Source organism: Miscanthus floridulus, chromosome 13 (assembly GCF_019320115.1).
Source record: "Miscanthus floridulus cultivar M001 chromosome 13, ASM1932011v1, whole genome shotgun sequence".
NCBI classification, from domain to species: Eukaryota; Viridiplantae; Streptophyta; class Magnoliopsida; order Poales; family Poaceae; genus Miscanthus; species Miscanthus floridulus.
This window is the reverse complement of record NC_089592.1, coordinates 90,527,480-90,543,810: the sequence shown is the minus strand read 5'-3', so window position 1 is coordinate 90,543,810 and position 16,331 is coordinate 90,527,480. Positions and strand designations below refer to the sequence as shown.

Sequence of the window (16,331 nt, the reverse complement as noted above, 5' to 3'; positions counted from 1 at the left end):
TGTCTAGGTATTTCAAAAATAGATCGGTTAGGACGTGAGGGGTCAAGCGGGGTGCAGACACCGCGTGGGTCAGGCGAGGGCGTAGACGCCACGTGGCATTGGGAGGGGTGTGAACGCCACGTGAGGTCGGGCGGTACGTAGAGTGCAGGCACGGGTGTCCATCCGCTGTCACTGCCGTTATACTTAGCGTGCTTTGATTCCTCAAAAAAAAACTGTAAATCTTCTAGGGTGCAAATGCATGAAACCCTCGAGACACACGAGAACAAAAGATGACCCGATCAAAATTTGACTAGTTCAAAACGAACCTTACAACGAGAATATGCTACTGTATTATCTATAAAACAAACATAGCTATAGTAGTCAGATTTGTATAAATTTGAATGTCCATTCATGAATCAGAATATACACTGTATCAGTATTACATGGCACGCATATATTTATACACACACACGGCTTCTTTGATCACCCACAACCTGGAAGAGAAACCGGAGGTAATATTTGAAAGACAAATGCAGAAGTACAAGATTCCTGCTCTGAATGGTCATACTACCAGTCTTCTATCGCCTGTTCATTCATGTTTCAACCGATTATCAACTTCAGTAACTGCATAAACCTACCAGATAGATTCAGTGTATAGTGCAATTCTCAAGAGGGAAATTTAGAACAGCTACTTTACGAGTAGGAGAGCAGAAGGTAACTTGCATTTTATTATTTATATATGACACCGGAAATCAAAAGGTTGTCTTGTTTACCAGTATATATGACAGCAAAATTTGACACAGCAGCTAAAACAAAACCGAAGGACTAGTCCTTGTCAGTGAACTTATCACAGTTCACAGACGAATCGAACCCAGCTGGTTCATGTACAAAGGCGACGAGGCAATCCTCCTTTTCCTAAGGCGCTCCGCAATGATGAATGCCATCTCCAGAGACTGTGAGGCGTTGAGCCTTGGGTCACAGTGCGTGTGGTAGCGTGAGCCCAGATCATCAAATGTCACGGTACGTGACCCTCCAATGCACTCTGTAACATTTTGTCCAGTCATCTCTAGATGCACTCCTCCAGGGTGGCTCCCTTCTTGTTCGTGGACATCAAAGAACGCACGCACCTCAGCCTGGTTTCAACAACATAGCCATCAGAAATAGTTCATTTACTTATTCTCCAGTATGAGATTGGATGCATAGAAATTATTCAGCACTCCTATCACGTACCAAGCACTAAGCGATAGCAACAAGACAACAACCAACAACCTTTTATCCTAATCTTTGGCAGCTGACTGACAAGGATGGTAAAATAGATAGTTGGAAGGACCAAACCACTACATCCGACCAGAATTTATAATGGGGCTGGAATATTCGAGGAATATACAAAAGATCCATGAGAGCGCAATAGATTGGGGCAAAATTTCTTCATCAATCGCTTTCAACCTTTTCAAGCAATTTTCAATTCAATTGGATGGTCTCATGGATATATTGTACTATTTACTCTAGAGACCAAAACAATCAGTATGACTGAAACGATCAGTATAGTAAAGCTATATACCATGTCCCTTGTAAACTCACACTTGCACACTGCATAGACAAACTGGCCCCACAAAGAGATAACGACTAGTCACTATTCACTCAAAAATAATACAGACCCTTGACAAAAATACAAGCAAATAGTCCAACATGGAGATAAGATAGCAAGCAAAGAGAATTACCAAAATTCTGTCGAATGAGCGGGTTTTGAGTCCACAAGGGGCCTTCATGGTGTTCCCATGCATTGGGTCAGTAACCCATGTTACTATCTGGCCAGCCCCACGGACGGCGCGTATCAGGTGTGGAAGTTTCACCCTCATGTTTTCAGGTCCCATTCTTGTGATGATGGTTATTCTCCCAGCCCTGTTTTCGGGATTCAATATATCAATCAACCGCACAAGTTCTGCTGGGTCCATCTTGTCACTAACCTGTATTGCAATGGATGAGGAGAAATTTCCCAGAGAATGCCTAAACCTTGAGCTTTTCAATTTTCAAATGCAGAGGTCAAACAGGAGTTGCTAGATGTTGAGTATAATATTTACCTTGATACCAAGAGGGTTGGCAATGCCTCGAAGGAACTCCACATGAGCACCATCAAGCTGGCGAGTGCGCTCTCCGACCCATAGGAAGTGGGCAGAGCAGTCATAATAGAGGCCACTGGTGGAGTCTTCACGTGTGAGTGCTTGCTCATAAGGCAGAAGAAGGCACTCATGTGACGTCCAGAATTCTGTTGTTGTCATTATAGGGTGATCTAAAGTGAGTCCAGCAGCTGACATGAACCCCAAAGCTTCGTCAACTCGGTGAGCCAATTCCATGTACCTATTCACCATTTCCCTCATGTAAACCATGAATTGGCACAACTGAATAGCTCTTGAGTGTTATTAAGTGTGTTGCAGTCACTTCGTGTGAATCAGGATCCCTCTAGATTCAGAAGAAAAAAGAACATTTCCATTTTTGGGGTAAACAAATAGCTAATCACTAAGACCATCAAGTGAACTTAAAATGCACACATCTTAGCATGAATTTCAATATTATTAAAGAAATAAGTGCATGAATCAATCGGCATGGCATGCAGGTTAATCATCATTGATTCAAGATAACCCACCTATCCCCTTGTTCACTATGCTCTGTGAAATCAAGGTTCCATTGCGTTACCCTCTGCATTGCAGCATAACCTCCAGTTGCGAACGCCCGCAGCAGATTCAGCGTTGCTGCAGACTGTGAGTAGGCACTTATCATGCGGTGTGGATCTGGCAATCTTGACTTCTCATCGAATGCATCCCCATTGATATTGTCCCCTCTATAGCTTGGCAACTTCACTCCATCCCGCTCCTCAAAACCATCTGATCTTGGCTTTGCAAACTGACCTGCCATTCTTCCCACCTAAACATCCATATGCATATAATTATAGTATATACAAAGTTATCCTGACCATGGTTTAGAAATACAACCAGCGCTGTTTGATTATATATCTTAATTCCTTGTGCCAAAGAAATGCATACCATACATTTGAAACATATTGTGTTCTATTAAGATTAATAACAGATGTAACATGTACATTTGTTGTCCTTCCATCCATCATACCTCCTTTTTTAATGGCAAACATGCAATTACTGGGGAAACAAATTTGCGGAGAGGAAAAAAAAAAGGATTTATTTAAGCTGAAAAAGAGGGCATGATGTCCAAATAATTTGATCGATCGATCGATCACAACACTAAAGCTTTGAGGCGATTTTATTTATAATACTACCTTGACGACAGGCATCTGGCCTCCGAACATGAGCACGACGGACATTTGCAGGAGGACGCGGAAGGTATCCCTGATGTTGTTAGCGTTGAACTCCTTGAAGCTCTCGGCGCAGTCGCCGCCCTGGAGGAGGAAGGCCCGGCCGACGGCGGCCTCCGCGAGGCGCTCCTCGAGGGTGCGCGCCTCGCCGGCGAAGACGATGGGCGGGAACGCCTCCACCGTCCGCAGCACCTCGTCCAGGTCCGCCTTGTCCGGGTACTCGGGCTGCTGCAGCGCCGGGCGGCCCCGCCAGCTCCCGACGGACCACTGGCTCGGTGGCCGCGGCGCCGCGCGGACGGCGCGGGCGCGGAGGAGCGCCCCGCGGCCGCCCCGGCCCCGCCCCTGCCCCCGCCACGGCGACGGGAGGGCCGGGTTGGGCGGCAGCGCGGGGGTTGATGGCGCGAGTGCCATTTTTGGGGATGCGGCGGTAGGGTTTTTCGGCAACGGATCGGATAGATGGGGGTACACGGCGGAATGGCCGAATGGGTGCCGGTGGAAGCTTCTGGCTCTCGCTGCTGGAGTCTGGCTGGAGGTGGTCGTGCTGCGTGATCCGTGGACCGTGGGGGTTGGCCAGTTCAAGGAGAGAGCACAAATGCGAGACCGGGTCGGGGTGCCCTTTTTCGGCTAAAGCCTGGTGTCGTGTCATGTGGTCCAATCAAGAGAAGATTGTGTATCTGACTCCTCATCTAGTCATCTGCTCCAACTGGCCGGAGCAGTAGTACTGTAGCAGACTAGTGGTGGTAGGAAAGTACGTTGATGATTTATAGTCACAATATACACATTTTAATCATATAATAAGGGGTAATTTTGATCGTATAGTTGCTTGAGATTTTGGTGACAACATCCAAGACATGGCTATGGGTCATAAAACACCATCCCCATATGTGGAAAAAAAAATTATAGGATCTTGTGCCAAGTAAGTGCAATGTGCACCTCGTAGCTATGAAGCTCTCCATGAATCGAGGCATCACAAAAAAAATGTGTTATATACTTGTTTTGTTCTAAATATACTGTGTACACAAAACCGTGTAGTAACATCTATTGCATGATTCTTGCTTTTTATCATTGTTCCTGGTCTTTTAGCACCATGAATCACCTTTTTTTGTTGTTTGCGTAGTTGATGCAACCGTGGAATGGAATTGAGAACTTATGATCATATGATGTGGATTAATTGCGCAATGTTTGTAACCATGACCTTATTTCAATTGTTATAATAAGATGTAAACAAGTTACGAAAACACACCTGTTGAATCTTTATGCCATGAATATATACCTTTTTGTCAAATAACATACAAACAATGTATCCCTTTAAGAAATTCTGCATACAACTTTAATCATCTTCTTTTCTCCAACGATAGCAATGAAGAGAAATGCCATGAAGCCCATGGGTTTTGTGGATTGCCTTTTCAGTCTTGATTAGATATTCGCTTAAACTATCACACAAGGGGCACCCGGTCCCTCTCTTTTTCTTTTTATGCAGTGGATGTTTTATTCACATAGAACCTTTCTCACTACTATCAACCAACATAGACAATTTGCTTTAAATTCTACCTCACTCACCTATCCACACCACGGGTCAGCCAACTTCAACCATGGACAAGAAAAGTGTTTCTATTGTTTGCTTCCACTCAATCATCAAAGTTAGACATCGATATTTGTACCGATGGCGGACTCAAGGATTTTTCTATGTTGGTATATGGAACCAAAACTTCCAAGTGCAACTCATTAAAACCCATTTAGGAATTCAGTAGACAACTATAAAATTTGATCTACAATTTAGTATAAAAATATTAGCAACATAATTAAGCCTTGAAATCAACAACTAAGTTCAATCTTGCATAACCACAGTACAATTCTACACATAAAGTAAGCAATGCATCAACAATCAGCCAATCGTTACTCCAACTAACTAAGTCACAACTAAATCTATCTACATCTAGATGTCTAATCATCTATTGACAATCATTACTCCAACTAACTAAGTCACAACTAAATCTATCTACATCTAGATGTCTAATCATCTATTGACACCTATGGGCTAGGGTTTGCATATCCTAGAGAGTTGTCGAGTTGGGCGCATGGGGTACGGTCAATGTCAGGATTCTGTTGCGAAGATTCCACTCGTCACTGGATTGCCACTAAGCCTCAATATGAAAATAGGATCACGCAATGGGATTTGGGAAAGAGCGGGTAGAGGGTCCTCTACCCTCACCTCTTCGATTTTGGTAGGTGGCAGACTCGTAGCCTGAATGACAAGAGGCGGTCCTAGGGCATAGGTTGCCCTTCACTGCATCGCGGACGACGCACGAGATAGAGAGCAAAGTTTGTTCTCTCGAGAGGATTATGGATGGCATTATAGATGACACTATTAATACATGTATACTTTTTAGCTCTTGATCCAAATGATACTAATAGCTAAGCTAATATTAGGTATAAGCTATTAGCCGTTAGTGGATTGTGCTGGTATCTAGAAAGGCATTTGACTACGTATGTCATGTCTGGGCAACAACGATGGTAAAACTGATAAGAACAACTGAAACGTACTCCACGGTTGTTATTACTTGAGTGTGGAGCCTTTGATGTAGTGTAATCATCGGACATGGCATGTTTGGAACGTAGGAATTGTGCAGAGATTTCACAGGCATCAGTTCACTTTTATAGAAAAACACATGAAAAAGAAAAAATTCCGTGTTCCAAATATGTTGTGAATAGTTGATGAAGTCTTCGTGTTAGGACGGTTGAAGTAGCAGGCCTCCCGTCCTTCCAAAGGTTTTTTTTTTCCAACTTGTCCTTCCAAAGTTGGGCCGGTGCCATCATCACCCAACACCGGCCATCTACGGTTTTGTTCGCCTGCTCGTAAAGCCGTTTATGCTGATTTATATGGTTGATTTATTAGAAGAGAAAAATACTATACCATAACTTATAAACCACTTATAATGTCACGGCAAATTCGCGTGCGCCAGTTTTTTTTTTTTTAGCAAATAATTCGCGGGCGCCAGCTGAACCGCGGTGAGGTGAGGCGTGGGTGGCGCGGAGGCGGTGACCGCTCCGGCAGAGGGCCAGCCAACGTGCCAAACCAACGGGCCCGTGGCCCCGGCCGCCGCAGCCCGAGCAAGCCCTTTCCGCGACTCGTTTGCGTGCGAGCGAAGCGAGCCTCCGCTCCGCTTCTCCCCGGCCCCCGCTCGGGGCTCCCGGGACTGACGACCGGGCCCTGCCCCCGCCCGGCTCCACCGCTCGGTCATGCAAAGCGACACAGGCAGCAGGAGAGGCCGCGGCCGCTGGCGATGCACAGCACAGCGGCGTGAGGGGAGAGGAGGGACCACGCGGCCGCGGCCGCGGCCGCCTCCCTTAGGGCTAGCGCGCGGCAGTGGCATCCACCGCGCCCGCGCGCCGCTCGCGTCCACGTGAACCACACCGCCACCACCACCACCCGCCGCGGCCCGCCCGGACGATGGCACAGCCAGCCCCCACCCAGAAAAAACCCAACCGCCCACCACCCATACCCAGCCCCCGCCTTATCCTCCTCCACCGCCGCCGCCGCCCCCAGCTCATCATCTATTACGCGGCGCCCGCCCCCCAACTACTCGTCCTCACCCCCACCCTAGTCGCCGCCCGCCCGCCCCCCAGATCTAGATCTGAGCCTCCCGTGACCAGATGATGGCCGACGACCCGCCGCGGCGTCCGCCGTCGGCGCTAGCGAGGAAGAGCGCGCCGGCGCAGCCGTGGTCGGACGTCGAGACGATGCACCTCATCGACGCGTACGAGGAGCGCTGGACGGCGCTGCGCCGGGGCCAGCTCAAGGCGCACCAGTGGGAGGAGGTGGCGGCCGAGGTCGTCGCCCGCTGCGCCGCCACACCGGGGGTCGTCGCCCAGCGCAAGACGGGCACCCAGTGCCGCCACAAGCTCGAGAAGCTCCGCAAGCGCTACCGCACCGAGGGCGCCCGCCCCGTCACCTCGCTCTGGCCTTACTTCCGCCGCATGGATCGCCTCGAACGGGGGCCCCTCGCCGCCTACCCGGCCGCGGCTGGCTCCCCGCCTGCCGCCGACGGCGACGAAGAGGAAGAGGAAGAAGAAGAAGAAGAGGAGGACGAAGAGGAGGAAAACGTGCAGGAGGAGGAAGGAGAGGAAGAGGAAGAGCTCGTCCCCCGCAACAACACACGGAGCATCAACGGCATCATCCGGGAATTCGGCACCGGCCTCGCCCCGCGCCACCCGCAGCTGCAGCTCCACCAGCCGCCGCCTTCTTCCATCACGCCGTCCACCGCGCCCCCGCGCAAGAGGGTGGCCTACGAGGCGTTCCAGGCCAAGGCCGCCGCCGCGGCGGCGGTCAAGGCCAAGGACGACGACGACGAGGCCGTGGAGCTGGCCCGCCGCGGTGGCTCCTCTGGGCGGGGGGCTGGGGGAGCCGGCGCGCAGCTCTCGGCTGTGCTGAGGGATTTCGGCGAGGGCGTCATGCGGCTGGAGCGGCGGCGCATGGAGGTGCAGTGGGAGATCGAGCGCGGGTGGCAGGAGGCGGACGCCCGCCACGCCAGGATGCTGCAGGACGCGCAGCGCCAGCTACTCGACACCGTCGCCGCCGCCTGCGCCTTGCCGCCGAAGAAGGCCCGGAGGGACCATGGAGACTCGTAGCAATAGCGATTGACACCGTCGGTTAGTGATGCTGATGCTAATAATGCTAATGCGAGCAGGGAAGGCATCCCATCCCAATGTTCCTTCTTCCTCTTCTGTTAGCACGGAAGGATGTACTCCTAGTAGTAGTGTTAGTCAGTTCGTATATGGTGTAGTGCTTGCAGTAGCATCTTCTTTTTAACTAGGGATGTTTATTTATGACTTTTATTTATGTTAATCTTGTGTTATGGTGAATGGCATGCTTATGCTTATTTGTTGCCAGAGAAAACACTGTTCGTTCAGCGAAAAGTACGGCTGTGCTGAAGTAGTGTAGACGAACAGTGCTGCTAATTATCTTCTTGTGTATGAGATGTGACAAAAATTGCACAGGTGTTTGGCATCTCGTGGAACTGGAACTGCGCGCATATAGCTCTTTCCGGATAGTGGCGATGAGGCAAGTATCTGACGAAATTGTCCTGATGTTGGACCCGCCTGTCACGATAGTTGTGCTTATAGAAGAATTTAAGAAGCTTTTTCTTTGATTTCCTCTGAAAACAAAACCCTTGTTGAGGTGGGGAGAAATTGTCACCATAATACGATTCATAAGGAAGCCTACATAACTACTGTACATTACATGGTCAGTAGCAGCAGAATCTGTGACGTGCATAACATGGAAGAGCATTGACGGTAATTGCACAAGTTGCTCTCTCTGGTATATAGGAGTATGCCGGACGTCAATCAATTGCTTAGACATTGCACCGGTTCAGTTTACCTTCAACCTTCTTCGTTGTCGACGTCCAGTGTTTCTGCAGAGTTGTGCTCCTGCCGAGGTGATTCTAGCTGACTGACTGTCTAAAAAATTACGAACCAGTATTGTTCAGCTGGTAAGGGTGTCAGCTTCAGTTCTTCTAGCTTGAACTATCGTTGCTGATTACTCCCTTCGCTCCATTTTATCTAGCGCAAGTTAGAATGACACGGTCTCCTAGATTACACTTTGACTATTCATTTGCTTTATATTATATTATTTATGTCTATAATCTTATAATCATTGGATAGCATAATTCCTTACAAATCTAACAATATAAAGTTTGTATTATAATGATTAAAAATTATTAGTCTAATCATTGATTAAAGTTTTTAAATTTTGAATCTTGATATACGTGTGCGAGTAATACTGAGTTGCTTAACCGTTCCTGTAAAGCCTCCGTTGAATTGCCGATTGCCCTTTCTGGTCGTGGAGCATCCTTTGTTCTCGTAGTCATCCATGGATTTGAATATATATATATATATATATATATATATATATATATATATGACTACTATCCTGTAGCTGGCTACAGAATAACTTATTCTGTAGCCACTTTGAGTTACGATAATTACTATGTTATTTTACGAGATTATAGTAACTCCTTACTAAGTGGTTTAATATAACGTTATGGTAAATATCCCCATGTGTTATAGTAACCCAACTATCGTAAATATGTATTTATATTATGGTAAATTAGTATATAAAATTATAGTAAATGGAGGTGGCTACAGAATAACTTATTTTGTAGCCGGCTACTGAATAGCCTCTCCCTATATATATATATATATATATATATATATATATATATATATATAATTATCGTAAATGGAGGTGGCTATAAAATAGTATATAGTATATTCAGTAGCCAGCTACAAAATAAGTTATTCCGTAGCCACCTCCATTTACGATAATTTTATATACTAATTTACGATAATGTCAATACATACTTACCATAGTTGGGTTACTATAACACATGGAGATATTTACCATAACGTTATAGTAAACCACTTAGTATGGAGTTACTATAATCTCGTAAATTAACATAGTAATTATCGTAACTCAAAGTGGCTACAAAATAAGTTTATATATATATATATATATATATATATATATATATATATATATATATATATATATATATATATATATAAATAAAGCGTTGCGACGTTGCATTGCTGAAGAACCAAGATACTACCATGTGATGCTGGGCTAACTTTGGTTTGCGTAAGTCTGGACCCACAGAAAAGCCCAATGGAGCCGGCCCAGTCCGGCCTCTACTCTCCTGTCCAGGACCAGGTCCTTGGTCCTTGGTTTCCAACCGGTGGCCTCGCCCGCCCGGCCGCCCCCGGCCACGACACCATCACCCCCCAACCCCAATGCTGCTGCCGCATCCCAGTCCCCTCGCGCCGCTCCGCGCCAGCTCCTCCTCCCCGGCCGCGCGCCTCCGCTTCCGCCTCCCGTTCCTGTGCTCTCCTTACCCCTCGCCGCTCCTCTCCTCGCCATGTCCCCGACCCCGATGGCCTCCGCCGATTCGGGCCCACGCGTCCGGTAACCACCCCCCACGCCCACGGCCCTCACACACTCACTCTCGGCTCACTTGCACCACGGTCACACTCACCCCCCGGCGCACCGCACCTCGATTCGTGCTAATCCCTTGGGCATTTCACAGGCGAGCCGAGGCTCGGCGGCCGCCGCGGCGTCTTCGGCCTCGACGCGCTTCTCTCGGCTGCGGAGCTGCTCTGCCTCGCGCCGCCGGCCATCTGCTCGGTGGTCTGCGCTGCGCGCCTCGTCTTCCTGCCGGCTGGCGCCAGCGCCGTGCCCCCGCCGCTGCTGGTCCTGCAGTACGTGCTCTTGGTGGGCGCGGTGGCCATCGGCAGCCTGATACGGCGGAGGCAGTCGGGGCGGCTCCGCCCGGCGGCCGGTGCTGCGGGGGTGGGGGGTGGATTGACGGGGAGGGTGGAGAAAGCGGAGGAGACTGTCAGGGGTATGGTGGCGGCCGTTGCTGTGCTCTCGAGGACCGTCGAGAAGCTCGGCCTCAGGTTTAGGGTGTTGCGGAGGACGTTGAGGGACCCTATCACTGAGGTATAGTAGTGCTTATTTTGTCACAGTAGTTATTTGCCAACTCATTAGACTCTTGTGTGCTGCTAGGTTTTTTATGAGAGAGCACATAATATTTGATTGATTTATTGCTTGAAATTAGATGCCAAGAAGTGAGGTGACGAAAAATAGAGTGTTCATGTTTGTTGAGTTGATACTCACCTAGTAGCATTGATAGGAACTACCTAATGAAATGTTGGATGGAAATTGTAGTTGTGCTTGAGTTTAGTCCTCAAGGTAGTGCTCTTCATGAATTTATCAGTAAACTGTATGTAGACGTGGACATTTGGGTTGTTGGCTACTATTTCTGTAAGGGAACTGCTCCAGGCTATTGTGCAACAGGATATCGGCTGCAACCTTGCTTCAGTTATTGTTTGCCAAACATAGTGCTACTGTTTCTTTTGATTCACAATGCTGGTGTACAGCCTCACTCAACAACCTGCCTGGGTCTATGTTGTATGTCTGTATGATCATGTGCTAAGGTAGTAGGCTTGCACCATTTTTAGCTTAGTTCTGAGAAATATTAGATGTGTATAATCCTGTAAGAAAATAAGCACCTGAAATGGTTCATAGAGATGCTTGGTTTCTTCTCTTTCTTGTTCCCCACAGTTATCTTTTTGGAGAAGCTGTGCAGAAAAAGTGTCAGGACTAACTGTTCTGGAGGTAACATGAAAGCATGGCTGTTTCTTCTGTGTATTTGTATTGGTGAGTAGCTATGCATCTTCTCTTTGGAGAAGGCAGGTCTACATACACATGACAACTATGTTTGCTTTTTCAATATCATCAGCTGTTCTCAGTTTGCACAAATTGCTTTGGAAAAAAGAAGCATCCCTTTGAGATAACACCAATAATTTGTTTCAGTCATACTTCTTAGTGACACACAAATCTTTCTGGGATGATTTGTGATTGTTCCTGAATAAACCATAGCATGCTTGCACTGCTATAATTGCCTCCATTTAGCTTCACCTATTATCGCTTTCTTCCGCAGACAGCGGCTTTAGCGCAGAAGAATTCTGAAGCCACTCGTATTCTTTCTGCACAAGAAGACCTCCTTGAAAAAGAAATCGGTGCAATTCAAAAAGTTCTTTATGCAATGCAGGTGATGTATCTTGGCTGTTTGCTTTGACATTTCTCAAAACCTCAATTTCTTGAGTAATCTTTATTATTAGAAAACTTTGCTGAGATATATTATTGTGGTTCTGCTTTGTATAGTTCATTAGCCGGTTATGGCTGACTGGCAGTATGTTCCATGTTGCGGACAAATATTTGAGGAATTCTTATGCTATCATACTTTCATTTTTATCATTGTACTTCAGTACATTCATATGGTTAGCATAAACACATGTATTCGATATGTTGAGATAGATATTAGAGCAGGTTTTAACGATTTTTCTTCCCCTCCTATTACCTATGCTCACATGTATATTATAGAACCCAGTTCATGATAATACTGCAGCAAGATACTACCAGCATTTTAGAAATCAATTGGATGTTGGCCAGAGTTTGCCACACAATAGGTGCATGCACACCAATTGGGCACAGAAATTAGTTCCTTTAAGGTTGGCAACAAATAACAAACAAGATGGTTTTGGTGTGTTTGGATAATATCCACACATTGTCACACTTAGAAAAATTTGCCTAGGTGTGGCTTAACAATTTGCTGACCACACCTTAGGCAACAATGTTTGGCAAAGAGATGACTCTACGACGGGGCGTAGCTGAAAAAGTGTGGCAAGCCACAACCACAACTGTGGCAGGAAATCAAACCCTATGCCAAATCTAATTGCATCATTGGGATATATATTTTCCCCCCTTCCAAGGCATGGTATATCTTACCTTTCCTGCTCAAACTATTCACCCTGAACAGTGATCATATGCAATCAGTGATTTCCGTTGTATGCAGAAGACTTGGAGATAATTCAGTTCTTTTTCCTTACTAATACTGTAAGGTAATGCTTGCTGTCTGATAAATAATCTATCCTGCAGGAACAACAGCAAAAGCAAATTGACCTAATCCTTGCGATTGGGGAAGCAAGCAGGATACTGGATGGCGAACAAGACTTGTTTGGCAGGGACAGTGCTAGATCTTCCAGCGCAAGTCCAGCTCCAGAGCTGGAGAACAAACAAGTAGAAACAGAATCTGAAGCGGTTACAGGAGGAAATAACAAGTCCTGATTTTATCTTGTGAAATGGAAAGAAGACGCGTCCAGGATGGACCAGCGGTTTGTTTTCCATCCGAGATTGAGGAGCATGAATGAATGGTTAAAGACTTAAAGCGTCACAGCTGGTTGTTCAGGGCTTTGTACTAACCACATTCTGGGCAAATACAGTCCAGGAGGATTGTACAGGGCAAGCTGGTGTATATTCACAAGACTCTGGCATTTGGTCACGTCATTTCTGTTTGGTCACCGATAGCTTCTCCACGGCTTTGTACTGACCACATACTACATCCGAGTCATTCATTGATGACATACAAATGTTGATTGATACGGACACCGCCGATGGAGGACTAATTTCGTTCAGTGTTCCCGTGTACATGTGTAATGATGTGCAATGATTTATATTGCTGTCCCTTTGCTTCTCTAGGCTAGTACGCCTGTACCAGTGTACCTCTTCGACGTTCATTGCAAGGTCTTGTTTGATACTAGTAGTATTGCAGTTGCATGTTCTGATGATGATTTCATTTCGGTGGGTGAGGAAACAGTTAGGCCTCGTCCTGCACTGGAGCAAATGATTGGGGTTATTGCCATTTGACTAACGGTGTAACAAAGACGACCCACGACCGTGGTATCGCCAAAGTGCGTGGACCCTCACCCACTCTACAATTTCACATGACATATCTAGGCTCTACCGAGCTCGTGCTCGTACAAAGCCTGAATAGTGCTGGTCAACAAGAAGGAAAATCGGCAAAGAGTGATTACTAAACTCAGGCGGGCGATGACAATCAGCCTGTTCGACGGGCCGTAAACAATCATGAATTATTTACTGCTGTCTGGTTTGGTATAAGAGAAAAATACTGTTCCAGCTTATAATCCACGATCGTATACAAGCAAGCGAACAGGCTGAATGCCATTGCCAACCGGAACAGTAATTTTCTCTCACACAAACCAGCCAGCGGTACTTCTTCACGAACCAGCAACGATACGGACCAGTCAATTGAACAGGCTGTTTAAAGGTGGCCAGCCACAGGCTTTGAGTCAGTTTCATCATGGGATTTGGATGCCTCTCTAGGTCTGTTTGGGAGCTGATGAAGCGAAAATAATTGCTTCACTTAGCTCTGGTTTATTTCGATAAAAAGAGAGAAAATAAAAGGTTTTATTACTTACATGGAGAAGCTAGAAGTAGCCAGAGCTTAGCTCTGGTTTATTTCGTTAAAAACATTTGTCCAAGCCTTTCAGATTTGAGGTGTTTCACCAGCTCACCGTCCTCTTCATGTTTGGCTGGTATTAAGACCGGTTGATAAGCCGGCTGAAGCTGTTTTTGTTGTGAAAGAAAAATACTGCTGATAAGTTCAAGCGAACAGGAGCCTGGATCTCGGATTATATGCTGCTAGTAGTATGTTAGCAGAATCGAAGGGGAAAGGGGCTGTCGTGGGGGGTTGGGGAAGAACAGAGCAGCGACGAAGGATTGATTCAGTTTAGGAGTTCTGTTATTCGTTACATTGCCCGTCGGTTCCTACTACATTTATCTACTATATGCTCCCACTCGGCACCAGAGTATAGCTTGTTGGGCTTCGCCTGGCGCTTGGGCCGACGGGCAGCTTCTTCTGGATCAGTAGTAGATGGGCCTGGGCGGATGGTGCTGACATAGTACCGGAACCGGCGCCCTCCCCATGCCCATGCTCATGCGCTTGGGCCGGAGGGGACGCAGAGCATGAGCAGGCACCCCGGCCGTTCGTGTTCACTGGATGGACGATGGCAATGATGCGTGCGTGCAGCGTTTCCGTGCCTCCGCTTCTTCTCTGGACTACCGGCCGGGGGTGGTTCATCATGACCAGGAGGAGTACGTAGTAGTATTTGCCACTGGCTGCGAGTGGCGACGTCACTGGTGTTCGTCCACTGTTGCATTAACTGGCATTTAACACATGCTGAGATGTGTCTGTGCGTACGGTACTCCCTCATGACTCTCGTGCCAAGAGGTACTCGAGTGCACACAAACCGCTGCCATTTGTTAATGATGCCCCGGGCAGTGTTCCGCTGCTACGAATTTTTTCATTGTTAAAATACTGTTTATGCTAGAACGTGGTGAGAGAAAAATACTGTTCTAGCTGAAAAAATACGCCGAACAAACTTGTAGCTCAGCCATCGACAGAATATCGTCGGCAGTCCTTTGAGGGGTATCCCACGGAGGTAGATTGATCGGCAGAGAAGTATGTAATCAAGAACAAGAAGACAACAGAGACACACGAGTTAAACAGGTTCAGACCGTCAGTATGACGTAATACGCTACTCCTGTGGTCTGTTGGTTTGTATTAGCTATTGTATAATATTGCGTGTGTTTGGAAGGGTCCCTGCCCGCCTTATATAGTCCGGAAGACAGGGTTACAAGTCGGTTAGATCTGAGAGATAACCCGAAAGTAATAACAGATTACAGGAATCTTGGGATCATACGTATCTAACAGATCTCATGATATCTTCAGGATATCTTCCCGGTGTCTTGCGGGAGGCGCCGAGCAGAGTCGTGCCGCGCAAGGCTTCGTCCTGTGGGCTAGACCGTCCCTGGGGGCGCAACCCATGTGGTCTGTCATGGGTATCCGGGGTCGTACCCCCCATAGCTAGTCCCTGAGCGCCTTGTACCCGTTGTGCAACGTCGTCTTGAGCTTGTCCTAGCAGGTGCGAACAAAACCGAGCAGTCTAACTCATGGCTCGACCACCGTGATGAGTTGCCGAGCAGTTGTGAGCAGTTGCCGAGCAACATAAACCGTAGCCGAGCAGCGTGAACCGTAGCCGAGCAGTATAACCCAAGTACGGCTTGCCATAAGGGTGTAAGGAGCTCAAGTTTTAGAATCAAAAATTTCTTCGCAGTGGACCAAATGTGCCCACTTAGAGTCTGGCCACTAGAAAAGGAGATAGTCTTCTTCAACTTTAAGAGGCGCGAAGTCTTCTAAAATAAAGCAAACACATCCACCGCAATGTGAAGTGTGCCCACTTAGTCCCCGAGCCTAACAGTAGATGACGTAGTCATATGGTGTCAGGGTCTAAAGTAAAAAAATAGTAAAAGACCAGCCGAGTAGAGAGTCAGTCTCCGGGCGTAGCCCCGAAGTGAGAAAAGCACACATTCACCGTAAGGTGATGTGTGCCCACTTAGTCCCCCGAGCCTACTGAAAGATGACGAATGAATCTTGTAGCAGGGTCAAAGAAAAATAAGTCTAAAAGCTTGCCGACGTCATCTGACATACGCGTATCAAGACCCCAGACGTGCTGCCCAAGATCAGCACCCTGATCCGAACGGCATGTAGCAGCTTGATAGCACACCGATGAGGCGTAGCAAGATCCGACAATCAAGAGAGTCCCC

At 47.2% G+C, this 16,331-nt stretch overlaps 3 protein-coding genes across 4 annotated transcripts; 2 read left to right on the top strand and 1 right to left on the bottom strand.

Annotated features, from left to right (window-relative positions):
* Positions 1-688: 688 nt before the first annotated feature.
* LOC136502295 (phospho-2-dehydro-3-deoxyheptonate aldolase 1, chloroplastic-like) lies at positions 689-3,897 on the bottom strand. 2 transcript variants are annotated; one of them, XM_066497744.1, is made up of 5 exons: positions 3,269-3,891; positions 2,624-2,901; positions 2,061-2,337; positions 1,701-1,946; positions 689-1,112 (listed from the first exon to the last, which is right to left on the bottom strand). In XM_066497744.1, the coding sequence occupies exons 1-5, from the start codon at positions 3,713-3,715 to the stop codon at positions 834-836; spliced, it is 1,527 nt and encodes a 508-aa protein (XP_066353841.1). In that variant the 5' UTR covers positions 3,716-3,891; the 3' UTR covers positions 689-833. The 2 variants fall into 2 exon arrangements, with proteins under 2 accessions (XP_066353841.1, XP_066353842.1); XM_066497745.1 differs by lacking the exon at positions 689-1,112 and having other exon boundaries at positions 1,709-1,881; positions 3,269-3,897.
* A 2,634-nt stretch (positions 3,898-6,531) lies between these two features.
* On the top strand, positions 6,532-8,150 carry LOC136502297 (uncharacterized). The gene has a single exon (XM_066497746.1). It carries the CDS (start codon positions 6,959-6,961, stop codon positions 7,931-7,933), a length of 975 nt encoding a protein of 324 aa, XP_066353843.1. The 5' UTR covers positions 6,532-6,958; the 3' UTR covers positions 7,934-8,150.
* Positions 8,151-10,058: 1,908 nt separating this feature from the next.
* LOC136502298 (uncharacterized) lies at positions 10,059-13,352 on the top strand. Its single transcript, XM_066497747.1, has 4 exons — positions 10,059-10,268; positions 10,390-10,802; positions 11,806-11,916; positions 12,804-13,352. Exons 1-4 carry the CDS (start codon positions 10,097-10,099, stop codon positions 12,990-12,992), a joined length of 885 nt encoding a protein of 294 aa, XP_066353844.1. The 5' UTR covers positions 10,059-10,096; the 3' UTR covers positions 12,993-13,352.
* The last annotated feature ends 2,979 nt before the right edge of the window (positions 13,353-16,331 follow it).